We start from the raw sequence: 19,379 nt of genomic DNA, 5'->3' as shown, positions 1-19,379 counted from the left end.
TACGGGTGCTGTCCGTACGGAGTTTGTACGTTCTCCCCGTGACCTGCGTGGGATTTCTCCGAGAACTCCGGTTTCCTCCCACACTCCAAAGACGTACATGTTTGTAGGTTAATTGGCTTGGTATAAATGTAAATTGCCCCTAGTGTGTGTAGGATAGTGTTAGTGTGCGGGGATCGCTGCTTGGTGCGGACTCGATGGGCCGAAGGGCCTGTTCCCACGCTGCATTGTAGCGAGGTACAGTGGAAAGCTTTTTGTTGCGTGTTCTCCACAATATCTCTAAACTAAACTAAACTAAACTATAATACAGGATTACAATCGAGCTGTACACATTATACAGATGCAGGGTAAAGGGAAAAAGGTTTAGTGCAAGGTAAAGTCTTCTAAATGCTGCTGTTGGAGTTGAAGTTTAAAAGAGTGGAGCGATGGTGATGAGTGATTGCAGGCCTGTTTCTGGGACCAGTACGTACAGAGTCGCCTCGCTTGGGCGGCAAGTCGGTGAGAGGGTACACAAAATTGCTGGGGAAACTCAGCGGGTGCAGCAGCATCTATGGAGCGAAGGAAATAGGCGACGTTTCGGGCCGAAACCCTTCTTCAGACTGGGTTTTTCGCTCTCCCAAGATTTTCCTCTCTCCCAAGTCGGTGAGAGGGTCTGGCCCATGTCAGAGCTCCTGACTGCTGGCAGTCAAACTGCCTGACTAGGCAGTGCTGTGGGAGTTTCCATACTCAGAGGCCCCCCTGTAGCCTCAGTAATGTATACTCACACTATTCGCAACACAAGAATCCCTGGCAGGGCCCCAGAGCTGCTGTGTGTTCCCATTACGGAACTTTCAAAACTTCCCAATCATTCCTTAAGCCAGGAGCTGTCTCATAAGGAGCTGTGGAGTAGGTTTAGTTTAGTTTAGTTTAGTTTAGTCTAGTTTAGTCTAGTTTAGTCTAGTTTGGTTCAGTTTGGTTCAGTTTGGTTCAGTTTGGTTCCGTTTGGTTTAGTTTGGTTTAGTTTGGTTTAGTTTAGTTTAGTTTAGTTTAGTTTAGTTTAGTTTGGCTCGGCTCGGCTCGGCTCGGCTCGGCTCGGTTCGGTTCGGTTTGGTTTGGTTTGGTTTAGTTTAGATGGGAGGCATGGTGGCGCAGTGATAGAGTTGCTGCCTTACAGCGCCAGGGACCCGGGTTCAATCCTGACTACGGGTGCTGTCTGTATGGAGTTTGTACGTTCTCTCTGTAACTGCGTGGGTTTTCTCCAGGTGCTCCGGTTTCCTACCACACTCCAATTAACTTTGCAGGTTAATTGGCTTTGGTAACAATTATAAAATGTTCCTAGTGTGTGCAAACACATTGTGAACACTGAATGCTGGAGCAGAGTTTTGCAAGAGGTACAAGGGAATCTCTGCTTCCCTGGATGGAGGGAAGAGAAGAGATGAATAGATATGGAGAGAGCCATAAGATGGGGCATGCTTGGTCGGGCTGGATGCGTGCACTCAGGAATTGCGAAGGGGATGGTCCTTTCAGAAAGAGGAGGTGAATCGAACAGTACCCTGACTTATGTAAGGCCCATGCAGAAGCCTCTGTACCTACTGCTCGATGGGGGCAGGGAGAAGAAGGTATGACTGAAGTGCTTTTCCGAGGCAATGTACAGGATTGCAATTGGGCTGTCCACAGTGTACAAGGCAATGTGACATGTAGATGGAGTCAATGGTGGGAAACCTCCCTTTCTCCCTAGTCTGAAGAAGGGTCCCGACCTGCAACATCACCGCTCCTTTCTCTCCAGAGATGCTGCCTGACCCGCTGAGTTACTCCAGCACTGTGTGTCCTTTGGAGCTAGTGGAGATGGGTGAAAGGCGGTTGGTTGTCAGGCTGTGGTGCTGAGCTTTGGATGAGCTGAGGTTTAAAGCCCTGTCCCACGGTACGAGTTCATTCCAAGAGCTCTCCCGAGTTTAAAAGAATGAACGTAGCGGGTACGTCGGAGCTCGGGGGCGTCTCTTAGCGCTAACTGCAGGTACTCGGGAAGACTCGCTAACGGCAGTTAAGCATGGGAAGACTCGTGAAGATTTTTCAACATGATGAAAAATGTCCACGAGAGCCCCGAGTACCGACGAGTGGCCATTACCGTAAATCTCCGAGTTCGAATCAGGGCAAACTCGGGGAGAACTCTTGGAATGAACTCGTACCGTGGGACAGGGCTGTGTGAGGAGAGAGAGAGTGAGTTAGTCCAGCTCTTTGTGTCGATCTTTCCTTCATCCTGTATCTGTACACTGTGGACAGCCCAATTGCAATCCTGTTTACAGTTTCCTGAGCAACAGTGAATGGAGTTGATTAAGTTGTTCAACTCTCCAGAAGTTCTAACTAACTTGTTTTCCCTCTCCCCCAGCTCTGACAAAGATCCTCTGACTTGCAGCGTTCTGCTTCAACAGATGTTGCTTGAGCTGTGTGTTCCTTTCAAGTGCCTGCTCTCTTCTCTCCTTGTCTCCACGCATATTGTCTTTCAGCAACTGTATACATGTGGGACTAACATTCCTAGGCCTGACCTTGCTCCGCTCTCCCCGTTTACTCAGGGAGCATAAGATGGCTGTGCCGCCATCATGGATAACTTTGCAGTATGGACAAGTTGTGTGTTATTGTCCAGGCCAGGGATTCACATAGCCTGTGAATGCAGTGCTGGCGATCGGAAACACTTCACTCACAGCATGGGTGGTCGGCTGCGAACAGTCTTGTGACACCGTTCCACAAAACACATCCTTGTAGCTCAGTGGAGGGGTAACATCGTACAAACATACTCCTATTGTAAAGGTTACGGATCTCTGGGTCAAAGAAGGGCCAGGATTAAGTGAAAGGTAAAAGTCAGTGGGATCCAAACACATATTGGATTGATTCGGGTCATTGAGAGAGATACAGCACAGAAACAAGCCCGACCACCCAATGAATCCACACCGACCAGCAGACACCTACTTACATTATTCCCACCCTGTGCCATTATATTCTTCCATAATTCCCGCCATCTCCTCCGAGATTTTACCATACATCTACACTCCAGTGGCAATCTAGAGCAGCTGATTCATCTTCTGATCCGAGTGCCTTTGGGATGTGGGAGAAAGCTGGAGCACCCGGGCGGGCACAGGGAGAACGGGCAAACTCCGCACAGACAGCAATGGAGGTCAAAGACTGAACAAGGGTCACTGGAGGTGTGAGGTAGCGGATCTCCCAGCTGTGCCAGATTACTGCCCATAGCATAAGATGGTCAGAATGAATCAGAGCTGGGTGAGCAAGAGTAGACTGAGCCAGTGGGACGTTTCTTTAGATGTGAAATACAACGGCTGATGGCGGGAGCTCCAAAGCACTAGAGTTGTGAAGTTGTGAAGTTTGTGAAGTATATTTGATTCATCGCTAAGAAAAAGACACAAAAGTCCTGGAGTAACTCAGCGGGTCAGCGAGCATCCCTGAAGAATAATCATGGTGGCACAGCGGTAGAGTTGCTGCCTTACAGCAAAATGCAGCGCCAGAGACCCGGGTTCAATCCCGACTACCGGTGCTGTCTGTATGAAGTTTGTACGTTCTCCCCGTGATCTGCGTGGGTTTTCTCCGAGATCTTCGGTTTCCTCCCACACTCCAAAGACGTGCAGGTTTGTAGGTTAATTGGCTTGTTTCATTGGCTTGATAAAAATGTTAAATTGTCCAAGTTGGTGATATGCAGAGTACTGCCCTGCCGACTACAACATTCAAAAGGTTCAGAAGGTATAGATGGGTGACTTTTTGGGTCTGGACCCTTCCTCAGACTCATGCCAGATGTGGAGCTGCTGTTATAAGCTGCTATCGTTCTCACAGGCCCATTAGCTTCCCTTTAATTCCTCGTATGTTGTAAAACATACTTGGTTAATAAAGTATTATTGTATTGTATTGTACTGTATTAATTCTTTACCTACACTAGGTGTCAGCTAAAAGAGAAAATTGACCTTTAGTTTAGTTTAAAGATACAGCATGGAAACAGGCCCTTCGGCCCATCGAGTCTAGGCCCACAACAATCACCCATACGCTAGTTCTATCCCACACATTAGAGACAATTTACAATTTCTACCAAAGCCAATTAACCTACAAACCAGTAATTGGGAGGAAACCTGAGCAGTGGCTAAAAAGCCCACGCGGTCACAGGGAGAACGTACTCACTCCGTACAGACAGCACCCATGGTCAGGATCGAACCCAGGTCCCTGGTGCTGTAAGGCAGCAACTCTACCCGCTGCGCCTTACAGAGTGCTGCCCAATTACGGGAGGAAACCGGAGCATCCGGGTGAAACTGGTCACAGCTGGTCACAGGGAGAGTGTGAAAAAAGACAAGACCGGAGGTGAGGATCGAACTTGGGTCGCTGGAGCGGAGTGGTCTCTCCTTTCGCTGTCCACAGCCAACCACTGAGTTGAGTCAACCATGCTTTAAACTAAACAAGAAAATGTTACTGGGTTCCTGGGTGTCATGGTACACCAGTCATTGAAAGTAGGTATGCCGGTACAGCAGGCAGTGAAGAAAACGAATGGTATGTTAGCATTCATCGCAAAAGGATTTGAGTATAGGAGCAGGGAGGTTCTACTGCAGTTGTACAGGGTCTTGGTGAGACCACACCTGGAGTATTGCGTACAGTTTTGGTCTCCTAATCTGAGGAAAGACATTCTTGCCATAGAGGGAGTACAGAGAAGGTTCACCAGACTGATTCCTGGGATGGCAGGACTTTCATATGAAGAAAGACTGGATAGACTCGGCTTGTACTCGCTAGAATTTAGAAGATTGAGGGGGGATCTTATAGAAACTTACAAAATTCTTAAGCGGTTAGGCAGGCTAGATGCTGGAAGATTGTTCCCGATGTTGGGGAAGTCCAGAACAAGGGGTCACAGTTTAAGGATAAGGGGGAAGTCTTTTAGGACCGAGATGAGAAAATCATTTTTTACACAGAGAGTGGTGAATCTGTGGAATTCTCTGCCACAGAAGGTAGTTGAGGCCAATTCATTGGCTATATTTAAGAGGGAGTTAGATGTGGCCCTTGTGGCTAAAGGGGTCAGGGGGTATGAAGAGAAGGCAGGTACAGGATACTGAGTTGGATGATCAGCCATGCTCATATTGAATGGCGGTGCAGGCTCGAAGGGCCGAATGGCCTACTCCTGCACCTATTTTCTATGTTTCTATGTTTTCCTGCAATAGACCCCATTCATGGAGAACCTATTTTCTATGTTTCTATGTTTTCCTGCAATAGACCCCATTCATGGAGAATCGATCAGGAATGTTACATTGGAGTTCAACATTTTCCACTGAGTAAATTGAATAAAGGCAACTTTTGCACTCCGTGAGTTCACATCCATCTGCTCCCTCTGGCTTCACCAACAAGGGTGGACCTTTCACACAGTTACTCCCACATAATCCCTTTGGAGTCTCACAGTTTTGGCAGGAGTTCTGAGATCTGAGTTGTTAATCTCAATGGCAGCTTGGGAACACACCATGGAAATTCCAGCCATTGACTGTTATTGCAATAGCCTCAAGAGAGAAATGATTTTACAATCTGCTGCTGGTTATATTGGAAAGTAATTTGACTCAGCACCTGATATTGGTGAATAAAATCGCCCTAAGGCTGACTTTTGTTCTCATATGGCTCATTTAAATGGAGCATCCTGGACAATACAGCTCACCCCCTCTGTGACACACTGGTCAACCTGAGGAGCACCTTCAGCAACAGACTGGTTCCACCAAGATGCAGCACAGAATGCCACAGGAGATCCTTCTTCCCTGTGGCTATCAAACTGTACAACTCCTCCCCCTTCTGTCGTGGGGTAGACTGACCCCACCGCCCCCCTCCCCAATCTTTGCAAGTCCCCAACCCTGGATGTTCCATTCATCATTTTAATTTCATGTTTCATGGACCTTGTTGTGTTTTATGATTGTTAGCAGATCAATTTCTCTCCTGGGATAAATAAAGTTCTATCGTATCATATCGTATTGTATCGTATCGCAAAGCTGGAAGCGTCGAGACAGTTATTGTCTCAGTGCTGCATGGATGATCGATGGTTAGCATGGACTTGATGGGCCGAGGGGCCTCTGTCCAAATGTATCATTCAATCAAACACCATTATCCCATTGCAACCATCGTAATCCGAGTCATTACCTGTTTGAGTTGATTCAAATATTCTTTATGTTAGACTTTAGACCTTAGATATACAGCGAATAAGTGGTAAGGCATTTGGAACGCAGATGAGAAAACACAGAGAGTTGTGAGTCTGTGGAATTCCCTGCCTCAGAGGGTGTGGAGGCCGGTTCTCTGGATACTTTCAAGAGAGAGCTAGATAGGGCTCTTAAAGATAGCGGAGTCAGGGGATATAGGAGAAGGCAGGAACGGGGTACTGATTGGGGATGATCAGCCATGATCACATTGAATGGTGGTGCTGGCTCGAAGGGCCGAATGGCCTACTCCTGCTCCTATTGTCTATTGTCTATTGCCTAAGCAGGCAGCAGGCATGCCGGCCAACAATCACCCTGTACACTAACACTATCCGACACACACTAGGGACAATTTACAATTCTTACAGAAACCAATTAACTTACAAACCCGCACATCTTTGCAGTGTGGGAGGAAACCAGAGCACCTGGAGAAAACCCATGCGGGCACAGGGCGAACATACAAACTATGTACAGACAGCACCTGTAGTCGGGATTGAACCACCACCAGGCCACAGATTCTCTCAGTCTTGGCCTCAGAATCCCAAGCCAGGGGAAGATTCTCGGGGGTGAGTAGAGAGACGTGAAGCCCGTCAAATTGGCATTTGATACTCACTGTTCTGCAGCTGGGAGAGTTCACCCTTGAGCTCAGCGAGTGAGCCTTTCATCCCGTCTGACATTCCTGTCACTGATAAAGGAACCATGTTAGTGTCAGCATCTGTGAACATCTGCACAGAATGCAAGAGAAACATCTGCGAACATCTGCACAGAAAAAAGCAAAAGCAAAAATACACACAGCACATAAACTATATATTGTATATATATATAATTATATAATATATATATGTATTGTATATTATATTGTGACCCTTGATATATGCACTCCACTTTTTATTCTTTTTTTTCTTTCCTTCCCTCTTACATTATTTCTTTCTTCTTCTCTTTTTGCGTACCTTGTTGTATGTTGTATCTGTTGGCAAACCAATTTCCCTCCGGGGATGAATAATTTTTAAATTGTATCGTATACACCTGGGGCTGGTGTAGTGTGGACCTGTGTGGACTGTTAAGGTCTCCCGCCTCACCATTGAACACTCAATGGATCCAAGCCAGGAATTTGTACCACATTGTGTGGGAAGGAACTGCACTATCCAGGCCCGTACGAAGCTTTTCAAAAAGGAGGGTGGCATGACAGGATTACCAAAAACTTAATGTGAAATAATGTGCGCGCTGCGCACATCACGAGCACGAAGCGTGAAGTCCCTCGATGCCAGGATCCAGGGGGCCCTGAAAGCTCAGGGGTTTTAGATGCTTTCTGATGCATTCTGAGCCTTATTTTGGAGCATTTATGCACCAAATTTATGACCAATATTTCAGAAATTAACAGGAATCTGAGAGGTAGCTTTTTCACACAAAGGGTGGTGGGTGTATGTAACGAGCTGCATAACGAGGTTTATGGGTGGAAAGGAACATAGGAAAGGAGGGGGGAGAGTGGGCTTGGGCAGATGGGTGAAGGGAAAATGCTGGAGTAACTCAGTGGGTCAGGCAGCATCTGCGGAGAATATGAATAGGCGACGTTTCACAGAGTGTTGGAGTAACTCAGCGGGTCAGGGAGCATCTCTGGAGAACATGGATAGGTGACATGTCACAGAGTGCTGGAGTAACTCAGTGAGTCAGGCAGCATCTCTGGAGAAAAGGTATAGATTATATTTCGGGTCAAGACCGTTCTTCAGTAATATTCATGATGTGACATGCATAGAAATTCCTGAATGTTACCCAAACCATCGTGAGCTATTTTGTTACAGTGCTTGCCCTCTCCTATAACGTCTCTGCTGCCTTGGGTGATGCAAGACAGGACACAAGCTTTGGGACACGGTGTGAAGCTGTTGCCGTCTGCCACAGCCTGGTAAAAACCTGGATGGAGTCGATTTGGAGAGAATGTTTCCACTAGTGGGAGAGTCTAGGACCAGTGGCCACACCGTCAGAATTAAAAAACATTCCTTTAGGAAGGAGATGAGCAGGAATTTCTTAAGTCAGAGGGTGGTGAACTGTGGAATTCATTGCCACAGACAGCTGTGGAGGTCAAGTCAATGGACATTTTTCAGGAGGAAATTGATAGATTCTTGATTGATACGGGTATCGGAGGTAATGGGGAGAAGGCAGGAGAATGGGTTTGAGAGGGAAAGATAGAGTCATAGAGTGATACAGTGTGGAAACAGGCCATTCGGCCCAGCATGTCTCATCTGCACTAGTCCCCCCTGCCCGCGTTTGATCCATATCCCTCCGAACCTGTCCTATCCATGTACCTGTCTAACTGTTTCTTAAATGTTAACTACCTCCTCTGGCAGCTTGTTCCATACACCCACCACCCTTTGTGTGAAAAACATACCCCTCAGATTCCTATTAAATCTTTTGCCCTTCACCTTAAACTTATGTCCTCTGCTCCTCGATTCACTTACTCTAGGGAAACGACTCAACCATATCTATCCAAATCATGATTTTATACACCTCTATTAGATGATCCCTCATCCTCCTGTGCTCCATGAAATAGAGTCCCAGCCTACTCAACCTCACCCTATAGCTCTGGCCCTCTAGTCCTGGCAACATCCTCGTAAATCTTCACTGTACCCTTTCCAGTTTGATGACACCTTTCCTATAACATGGTGCCCAGAACTGAATACAATACTCTGAATGCGGCCTCACCAACTTCTTATGCAACTGCAACATGACCTCCCAACTTCTATACTCAGCCTGACCCGCTGAGTTACTCCAGCACTCTGTGAAACGTCATAGAACTGGGCAAGATTAGCAACTTTGCTGATGATACAGAAGTGAGTAGTTTTGCAGATAGTGAAGATGGTTGTGAAAGACTGCAGCAGGATCTGGATCAATTAGCCAGGTGGGCAGGGGAATGGTTGATGGTTGCATGGTTCCTTGAAGGTCGTCTCGCAGGTATATCAGGTGGTCAAAAAGCATTTTGGCACTTTGGCCTTCATCAGTCAGAGTATTGAGTCTAGAAGTTGGGAGATCTTTCCCTCTCAAACCCATTCTCCTGCCTTCTCCGACACCCGTATCAATCAAGAATCTATCAATCTCCTCCCAGTGGGGGTCAGCGGGGGCCCAGCGGGGGTCAGCGGGGGTGGCGTGGGCCCAGCGGGGGTCAGCGGGGGTGGCGTGGGCCCAGCGGGGGTCAGCGGGGGTGGCGTGGGCCCAGTGGGGGTCAGCGGGGGTGGCGTGGGCCCAGCGGGGGTCAGCGGGGGTGGCGTGGGCCCAGTGGGGGTCAGCGGGGGTGGTGTGTGCCCAGCGGGCGTGGCGTGGGCCCAGCGGGGGTCAGCGGGGGTGGCGTGGGCCCAGTGGGGGTCAGCGGGGGTGGCGTGGGCCCAGTGGGGGTGGCGTGGGCCCAGCGGGGGTCAGCGGGGGTGGCGTGGGCCCAGTGGTGGTGGCGTGGGCCAAGCGGGGGTCAGCGAGGGTGGCGTGGGCCCAGTGGGGGTCAGCGGGGGTGGCGTGGGCCCAGTGGGGGTCAGCGGGGGTGGCGTGGGCCCAGTGAGGGTGGCATGGGCCCAGCGGTGGTGGCATGGGCCCAGTGGGGGTCAGCGGGAGTGGTGTGTGCCCAGCAGGGGTGGCATGGGCCCAGCGGGGGTCAGCGGGGGTGGCGTGGGCCCAGCGGAGGTCAGCGGGGTTTGTGTAGGCCCAGCGGGGGTGGCATGGGCCAAATGGGGTGGCGTGGGCCCAGCGGGGGTGGCGTGGGCCCAGCGGGGGTGGCGTGGGCCCAGCGTGGGTCAGCGGGGGTAGTGTGGTGGGAGATAGCTTGGGCCCCGGTGGCGGGGGGAGGCGAGGGGAGCGGGCCCCGCCGCAGCGGCGTCTGGTGTTGGGGTTACAGCCGCTGGGTTCAGATTCAGCCACTCTCACCCGGCGACGGTAGAACGGAGAACGGGCCGTTTCCTAAGTGGAAACGGTGATTTTTTTTAAATCGATTTTTATTTTTATTTTTTCTTATTCTGGGGGTAAAAAAGGGGGGTGCGGTCGCACCCAATGCACCCCCCCTTTGGATGGCCATGCTATCATAGACACAAAATGCTTGAGTAACTCAGCGGGGCAGGCAGCATCTCTGGAGAAACGGAATGGGTGACGTTTCGGGTTGTGTCTGAAGAAGGGTCTCGACCCGAAACATCACTAATTCCTTCTTTCCAGAGATGCTGCCTGTCCCGCTGAGTTACTCCAGCATCTTCTATTTGTACCACATTGCTGTGTTAATCTGCTGTGTAAGGGTTGTTATTCACTGTTGTTCTGCTGTGAATTTATTGTAATGGTTTGAACCTTGTCCACTTGTTTACATAGCGCTGGGCAAGTTATATATAGCCATTGAACTAGTCCAGCTTTCTTTTTCTTTTGATCTAATTATTCACGGAGAGTCACTGATGATTGTTCAACATTCACTTGACTTCACAGTTGCTGCCGTGGCAGCCTGCAATGACCCCAGGTCCCCATCAATGGCACCGTTATACTGCAGTCTGCACGCTGCACTGTGCCACAACATTGCTGCCTCACAGAGTGGAGGCAATTGTAGAATTCCCCCCTTCAATCAGGCTTGGGGAATCTCACAATCAGCATGGTGGTGCAGCGGTAGAATTGCAGCCTCACAGAGCCAGAGGCCCAGGTTCGATCCCAACTACGGGTGCTGTCTGTGTGGAGTTTGTACGTTCTCCCCATGACCTGCGTGGGTTCTCTCCAGGTGCTCCAGTTTCCTCCCACACTTCAAAGACAAACAGGTTTGTAGGCTAATTGGCTTGGTTAAATTGTAAATTGTCCCGAGTAAGTGTAGGAAAGACTTAATGTGCAGTGATTGCTGGTCGGTGCGGGATAGGTGGGCCGAAGGGCCTGTTCCCGCACTTTATCGTTAAATTAAACTAAAACAAAACAATATTTGTGGCTGAGATTGATGCATCTGTAGTTGGGTCCCCACACTGCATATCTCTAGAAATATTACCCTGCCTTTATTGGGAGAAGTTGTTCTAAATTGCTATACAGCAGACAGCTGGTGAGTGGTACATCCCACCCCATACACAACTCATTGGTTTGCACATTATGGTCAATAAATACAATGCATTTGTGTCGGAAGGAACTGCAGATGCTGGTTTACACCGAAGATAGGCACAAAATGCTGGAGTAACTCAGCGGGTCAGGCAGCATATATGGAGAAAAGGAATAGGTAACGTTTCATGGGTTGAGACCCGAATGGGTGACGTTTCGGGTCGGAAGAAGGGTTTCGGCCCGAAACGTCACCTAATACAATGTATTTGTTGACTCGTGTGTAGGAAGGAACTGCTGTTGCTGGTTTAAACCGAAGGTAGACACAAAATGCTGGAGTAACTCAGCGGGACATCAAACAGCTAACAATGGCCTGTTTCTTTTATTTTTAATAATATTTTTATTAGAAGCAAGTACATAATAAAAACATTTCATGTATATCAGTCATACATTGCTAATATAAAATGACCCTGCTTCTATTTTATTTTTATTTTTTATATGGCCTGTTTCCTTTCTCATCATTACTTTTTTGCATATCTTTCATTCATTTGTTCTATATATTTCTCTCTACATCACCACCTATATCTCTAATTTCTCTATCCCCCGACTCTAGTCTGAAGAAGGGTCTCGACCCGAAGTCACCCATTCCTTCTCTGCAGAGATGCTGTCTGGCCCGCTGAGTTACTCCAGCATTTTGTGTCTGTCTTCATATCTGTTGACTCTCTTGTATTTTTTCTTTGTTTCGTGAACTTTCTCTTCGGTCTGAGCTCCTGCGGGCAGTAAGCCAATTGCTTCGACTTTACTCGGCAAGGCTGGAGTCTTGCCGCAGTCTCTAAAGCCCCCTGTGGTGTGAAAGAAAGTGCCGTTCCAGGATGTCGGAATCTGGAGCGATACACAGAGGATTGGGAACTGCCAGAATCACTGAACTGCCAGAATCACTGCCACACTCACCATTACTCCCCAAGCGGGAAAGTTCCATTTTGATCGCAGTGTCGGAGTTCCTTAATTCTTTGAACATCTGTGTGACTGGAATGGAAGCAGACGTTTTACATTGAATTGTGAGGGGTGATGTTGTGGAGGTGTACAAAATCATGAGAGGAATAGATCGGGTAAACACACAGAGCCTCTTGCCCAGAGTAGGGGAATCGAGAACCAGAGGACATAGGTTTAAAGTGAGGGGGTGGAGGGAGATTTAATAAGAACCTGAGGGGTAACTTTTTTACACAAAGGGTGGTTGGTGTATGGAACGAGCTGCTGTATGAGGTATCTCCTCTGGCAGCTCATTTCATATACCTACCATCCTCTGTGTGAAAAAGTTATTGCTCAGGATCCAATTAAATCTTTCCCCTTTCCCCTTGAACCTCTATCTCTTGGTTCTTGATTCCCCTATTCTGGGTAAAACATTCTGTGCATTTACCCTACCAATTTCAATAGACAATAGACAATAGATGCAGGAGTAGGCCATTCAGCCCTTCAAGCCAGCACCGCCATTCAATGTGATCATGGCTGATCATCCCCAATTAGTACCCCGTTCCTGCCTTCTCTCCATATCCCTTAACTACACTATCCTTAAGAGCTCTATCTAACTCTCTCTTGAAAGCACACAGAGAATTGGCCTCCACTCCCTTCTGAGGCATATTCACAACTCTCTGGGTGAAAAAATGTTTCCTCGTCTCCGTTCTAAATGGCTTACCCCTTATTCTTAAACTGTGGCCCCTGGTTCTGGACTCCCCCAACATCGGTAACATGTTTCCTGCCTCCAGCGTGTCCAATCCCTTAATAATCTTATATGTTTCAATAAGATCGACTCTCATCCTTCTAAATTCCAGTGTATACAAGCCTAGTGGCTCCTTTTTTTCAACATATGACAGTCCTGCCATCCCGGGAATTAACCTCGTGAACCTACGCTGCACTCCCTCAATAGCAAGAATGTCCTTCCTCAGATTTGGAGACCAAAACTGCACACAATACTCCAGGTGTGGTCTCACTAGGGCCATGTACAACTGCAGAAGGACCTCTTTGCTCCTATACTCAACTCCTCTTGTTATGAAGGCCAACATGCCAAACATCATACATTGTCATATAAATCTTCTGTCAACTTGCTTTTCAACAACAATTTCTGTTGAATATTTATAATGAAAATAATTTTACCCTTAAACCCCTTCAAGTTTTAGCACCCCTTGCACATGCTGTCTGGTGCTGTCGAAAGACATCTGTTCATTCCGGCATTCTCGTTTTCCACAACGTCCCTGTCATGGTGCACTCAGAATTCCTGTACGGGTGTCAAGGATTATGGGGAGATGGCTGGAGAATGGGGTTGAGAAGGAGAGATAGATTGAATGGCGGAGTAGACTCGATGGGCCGAAAGGCCTAATTCTGCTCCTATGTCTTACGACGTACTTATTATTCCATGTAGCAAGCCCTGACAGAAACCTCACATCTAATGAGGTGCAGGCACTGTGAGGAATGTAACAGCGTTTGTGAGCCAAGTTGTTGTGGATTGTGAGACCCTGGGGTCCCACACAGAATGGACTCATATTTCATGAAACAAGAGACCATGAGTTTGAATGCAATTTCCTCTTTAATATTATACTGCAGGGTCAGAAGTCTGGGTAAACATAGAGAGTGATAGAGTCAATACTGACACTTCTCACACCCTCTAACTACTGATGGAAAGGCACACGGTATGTTTATTTCATTTAGTTTAGAGATACAGTGCAGAAATAGGCCCTTTGGCCCACTGTGTCCGCACCTACCAGCGATCCCCGCACACTAACACTAACACTAAACTAGGGACAATTTTTACATTTACCAAGCCAATTTACCTACATTCTCTTTGGAGTGTGGGAGGAAACTGAAGATCTCGGAAAAAACCCATGCAGGTCATGGGGAGAACGTACAGACTCCGTACAGACAGCACCTGCAGATGGATCGAACCCGGGTCTCTGGCGCTACAAGCACTGTAAGGCAGCAACTCTACCGCTGCGCCACCGTGCTGCCTATTGTAGGGTGAAGTAGGGTTGTATGTGTTGTAGGGTAGAGAATAGTGAGGGCTAATGACTATTAAATAGGGATGTGGATTGTGCTAATGTGGGGACAGGGAACTGCAGACAAAGCCTTAAAGTCAAGACATGGAATGCAGCAGCAAAGACACCCAAGTTTCACAAAGTTCATTAATTATGTTATAGTGTACACCCATCATTGTAACAGGGATTGGATCTACTGTTAACAAAGTTAGACTTGTGGATAATCATTTCTTTCAGGTTGTCACCAATTTAAATCTTTCTGGGTTCCAATTTGTGCAAGACCTCGTTTTATCGTTAGTCAAGTTTCTATAATTAAGACCTCGTTTTACTTTTAATCAAAGTTTCTCTTGCAGAGCTTGTTTTACTGTCAGTCAAGTTTCTGTAATTCAGTCTGAAGAAGGGTCTCGATCCGAAACGTTGCCTGTTTCCTTTGCTCCATAGATGCTGCCTCACCCACTGAGTTTCTCCAGCATTTTTGTCTACCTTCTGTAATTAAGACCTCATTTTACTGTCAAATGTCGGAGTGATTTTGTCATCTGAGAATATAAAAACTGCACCAAAGTCACACTTGGGAGATCAGCTTTGACTGGTCTCCTGGTGCTCACTAGTTTTAATAAATCGCCCGTTACTTTGAACACCAACTCCGCTTGGCCTTTCCATGTTGCTCCTACAATGTGTATACTTCCCTGGCACCTACCCCCTGATCTCTTCCACTGCAGCAGCTTGCTTAGCACGAAGAATGACTGCCTCAGGTTAAGACTAGGCTCTGCTAGAGTTTGGGACTCAGAGACTTCTGAGACAGTTAACACTCACTGTTCTTCAACTGGGTGAGGTCAGCCCGGAACGTAGAAAGTGAGCTCCTCATCTCTTCCGAGAAACCAGTCACTGAAAGTCAAGCAGAAAACAAGTGGTGAAAGCACTGGCATTAGAGTCTCAAATTAGGGAAATAATTCATCCGGTGTTTGAGTGTTCTTTACTGTTTACAGCTCTGGTTGCCATAGAAAAGGTTCTGCAGTGCTGTGAGGATGGGGCAGTCATTGTGGGGGAGGGGGAGAAGTTACAGTGTGTGGAATGGATTGTAAAGAACGTAGGTCCTTTCAGGAGGAAAGAGGATGTTAATGCCCCTGTCCCACTTAGGAAACCTGAACGGAAACCCCTGGAGACTTTGCGCCCCACCCGAGGTTTCCGTGCGGTTCCCGGAGGTTCCCGGAGGTTTTTGTCAGTCTCCCTAATGGTCGAAAGTGGTTTCCGTTTTTTTCTATGTGCCGGCGATTATTTAAAAAAATTCAAAACCGGCCGCGACTAAAAATAGGTTGCCCTTTTAAAAATCGGTAATTTTTTTGTCGAAGCCGGTTGCGATGCTAGTTGAAGGTGGTTGCCGGAGGTTGCAGGTGGTTGCCGGAGGTTGCAGGTAGTGGAAGGTAAGACCTCCGCTACTAAGTCGCGGCCGGTCTTAAATTTTTTGAAATAATCGCCGGAACATCGAAGAAGCGGAAACCACATTCGACCATTAGGGAGACTGACAAAAACCTCCGGGAACCGCACGGAAACCTTGGGCGGGGCGCAAAGTCTCCAGAGATTTCCGTTCTGGTTTCCTTAGTGGGAAGGGTGAACTGAATGAGACAAAGTAGAAGTCAATGGAGGAAGTGGATACAGGGAAAATTCACAGCATCTGTAGATGGTGGGCAGATAGCCCTAAGGTCAATGCCATGGTCTTATCTCCAAAGCCACCAGAAATTCAATGACCTTGTAGGGGTGATCAAGGTCAGTCAATGTATCGAAGATAGACACAAAATGCTAGAGTTACTCACTGTATCTGCGGAACAGGCGGCATCTCCGGAGATGGTAAATGGTAGGGAATTGAAGAATGCAGGTGAACAGAGGGATCTGGGAATAACTGGGAATAACTGTGCACAGTTCCCTGAAAGTGGAATCTCATGTAGATAGGGTGGTAAAGAAAACTTTTGGTGTGCTGGCCTTTATAAATCAGAGCATTGAGTATAGAAGTTGGGATGTAATGTTAAAATTGTACAAGGCATTGGTGAGGCCAATTCTGGAGTATGGGGTACAATTTTGGTCGCCTAATTATAGGAAGGATGTCAACAAAATAGAGAGAGTACAGAGGAGATTTACTAGAATGTTGCCTGGGTTTCAGCAACTAAGTTACAGAGAAAGGTTGAACAAGTTAGGGCTTTATTCTTTGGAGCGCAGAAGGTTAAGGGGGGACTTGATAGAGGTCTTTAAAATGATGAGAGGGATAGACAGAGTTGACGTGGATAAGCTTTTCCCACTGAGAGTAGGGAAGATTCAAACAAGGGGACATGACTTGAGAATTAAGGGACAGAAGTTTAGGGGTAACATGAGGGGGAACTTCTTTACTCAGAGAGTGGTGGCTGTGTGGAATGAGCTTCCAGTGAAGGTGGTGGAGGCAGGTTCATTTTTATCATTTAAAAATAAATTGGATAGTTATATGGACGGCAAAGGAATGGAGGGTTATGGTCTGAGCGCAGGTATATGGGACTAGGGGAGAATACGTGTTCGGCACGGACTAGAAGGGTCGAGATGGCCTGTTTCCGTGCTGTAATTGTTATATGGTTATATGGTAACGTTTTGGGTCGCCTTTGATTGATTTCAAGATATAGCAGGGAAACAGACCCCTCAGCCCACAGAATCCACACAGGATATTGATCACCCGTTCGTGCTAGTTCTACATTATCCCACATTCTCAAGCACTCCCCGCACACACTAGGTGTAATATAAAGAATTAACCAACAAACCCGCGTGTCTTTGGGTTGTGGGGGGGAAACCGGAGAGCCCGGATCAAACGACGTAAGGTCACAAGGAGAAGATGCAAACTCGTAACAGATAGCACCCAAGGTCAGGATCGAACTCGCGACTCTGGCACTGTGAGTCAATAGATCTACCAACTGCTCCAATGTGCTATGCTATCCTTAAATGTCTTGGAGGACCAATTTCATCTCCAAATATAGACATGTTCAAATCACCGTGCCCACAGACTGAAGGAGGAGTCCGACCCGAAACATCCTTTAGCTCCAGAAATGCTGACTAACACAATGAGTTCCTCCAGCACTTTGTGCCTATCTTTGGTATAAACCAGCATCTGCAGTTCCTTGCTGCACGTATATCTTGTGTATCGTCATTACAGTGCCTGGGGACAGGAAGATATCTTCGATGCACTTGACTCATCTGTGGAGAGTTTGGTTCTGAGGTCACCCTCACTTCCTTCTCCTTGCGGTCACCAAAAAGGAAGCTTCACCACAGCTGTGTTTTTGCTGTTGCTATCCATGCACCAAGCCACTGTCAGAAATATTGTCATATGCAGTCATCCACAACAAACTACAGTCTGAAGAAGGGTCTCGACCCGAAATGTCACCTATTCCCTTTCATAATTTCATAGGAACAGAATTAGGCCATTCAGCCCATCAAGTCTATTCCACCATTCAACTATGCTTCCCTCCTGACCCCATTCTCCTGCCTTCTCCCCTTAATCCCTGACACTTGTATGGGATTATACAAGTGTCAGGGACTCTACACCATGGCATAGTGGTAGAGTTGCTGCCTTACAGCGCCAGAGACCAGGGTTCAAACTAAACTAAACTAAACTAAACTAAACTAACCAAAACATACAAGCATTATTCCAAGACTTTGTACAGATCAAAAGTCCTGTTCGTAACTGTGGGAACTCCTGACTTAGATTCAATTAGAGTTTAGCAGTGACTGGGCAGATGAGGAAGGCACTGGCTACTGATGGGCTTGTTCAGCGCATAACAGGAGGTCAGCACCAACACCTCTGCAATTTCCGCTTTGATCTGAGGCCATAGACGTTGCGTGGGCGTGTGCAAAGTTGAAAACGAGTGGGAGAACTCAAGCAGTCATAAATAGCTGGCATGAACAGCGGACACGAACGGCCGTCAACTGAGGAAGGTGAAGTTGAAAGACAGGAAGGAATGCGTTGGCGCATGAGATGTTGTCATGAGGAGCCCGTCAGACAGAGCGGGGATTGTTCAAGCAAGGACAGAATTGTCCACGGCAGATATTGGAAAGGCACCAGGGGCTTCCGAAAAACACAAAGAGCTGCTTGAGTTGAGGATACAAAGGGGTATTTGACAAGCTTGTAGTGCTTACTGTTGCTGTTCATCTGCAAAAGTTCCATGTTGAGACCAGCCTGCGAGTGCCTCATCTCATTGAAGATCTGAGAAACTGAAAGAGAAGCAAATCTTTCAATGGGATTGCGGGAAGAGAAGTTCAAGTGAGTTTATTGTCATGTGTCCCTGTATAGGACAATGAAATTCTTGCTTTGCTTCAGCACGCAGAACATAGTAGGCGTTTACTACAAAACAGATCAGTGTGTCCATATACCATAATATAAATATATACACACATGAATAAATAAACTGATAAAGTGCAAATAACAGATAATGGGTTATTAATGATCAGAGTTTTGTCTGAGCCAGGTTTAATAGCCTGATGGCTGTGGGGAAGTAGCTATTCCTGAACCTGGTTGTTGCAGTCTTCAGGCTCCTGGACCTTCTACCTGAAGGTAGCAGGGAGATGAGTGTGGCCAGGATGGTGTGGGTCTTTGATGATACTGCCAACCTTTTTAAGGCAGCGACTGCGATAAATCCCCTCGATAGAAGGAAGGTCAGAGCCGATGATGGACTGGGCAGTGTTTACTAATTTTTGTAGTCTTTTCCTCTCCAGGGCGCTCAAATTGCCGAACCAAGCCACAGTGCAACCGGTCAGCATGCTCTCTACTGTGCACCTGTAGAAGTTCGAGAGAGTCCTCCTTGACCAACCAACTCTCCGTAATCTTCTCAGGAAGTAGAGGTGCTGATGTGCTTTCTTTATAATTGGATTAGTGTTCTCGGATTTTTACAATAGTAATTTGTGATCAGAGCTACCAATGGGTTACCATCAATGATCCTACTGTCAGTGATTGGGTCCAGTAAGTGTTTGGGTTAGTGTAGGAAAGAACTGCAGTTGCTAGTTTACACCGAAGATAGAGATAAAAAGCTGGAGATGATGATGAAGGGTCTCCTCCCAAAACGTCTCCTGTTCCTTTTATCTCCAGCGATGTGGCCTGACCCGCTGAGTTACTCCAGCTTTTTGTGTCTATCTTAGGTGTTTG

General features: G+C 47.3%; 1 protein-coding gene across 1 annotated transcript in view; it reads right to left on the bottom strand.

Annotated features, from left to right (window-relative positions):
- Positions 1 to 19,379, bottom strand: part of LOC116991864 — a 56,895-nt gene that overhangs the window by 12,923 nt on the left and 24,593 nt on the right. The window contains exons 14-17 of the mRNA XM_033050839.1: positions 18,377 to 18,451; positions 15,044 to 15,115; positions 12,156 to 12,230; positions 6,796 to 6,867 (exon numbers count right to left, since the gene is read on the bottom strand). Coding sequence (XP_032906730.1) covers positions 6,796 to 6,867; positions 12,156 to 12,230; positions 15,044 to 15,115; positions 18,377 to 18,451 — 294 coding nt within the window. The remainder of the gene's footprint in view (positions 1 to 6,795; positions 6,868 to 12,155; positions 12,231 to 15,043; positions 15,116 to 18,376; positions 18,452 to 19,379) is intronic.

The sequence above is a fragment of the Amblyraja radiata genome, chromosome 35 (genome assembly GCF_010909765.2).
Source record: "Amblyraja radiata isolate CabotCenter1 chromosome 35, sAmbRad1.1.pri, whole genome shotgun sequence".
In the NCBI taxonomy this organism is placed as follows: Eukaryota; Metazoa; Chordata; class Chondrichthyes; order Rajiformes; family Rajidae; genus Amblyraja; species Amblyraja radiata.
The sequence above is the reverse complement of the archived record's forward strand: the minus strand, read 5'-3'. Positions and strand labels throughout refer to the sequence as shown.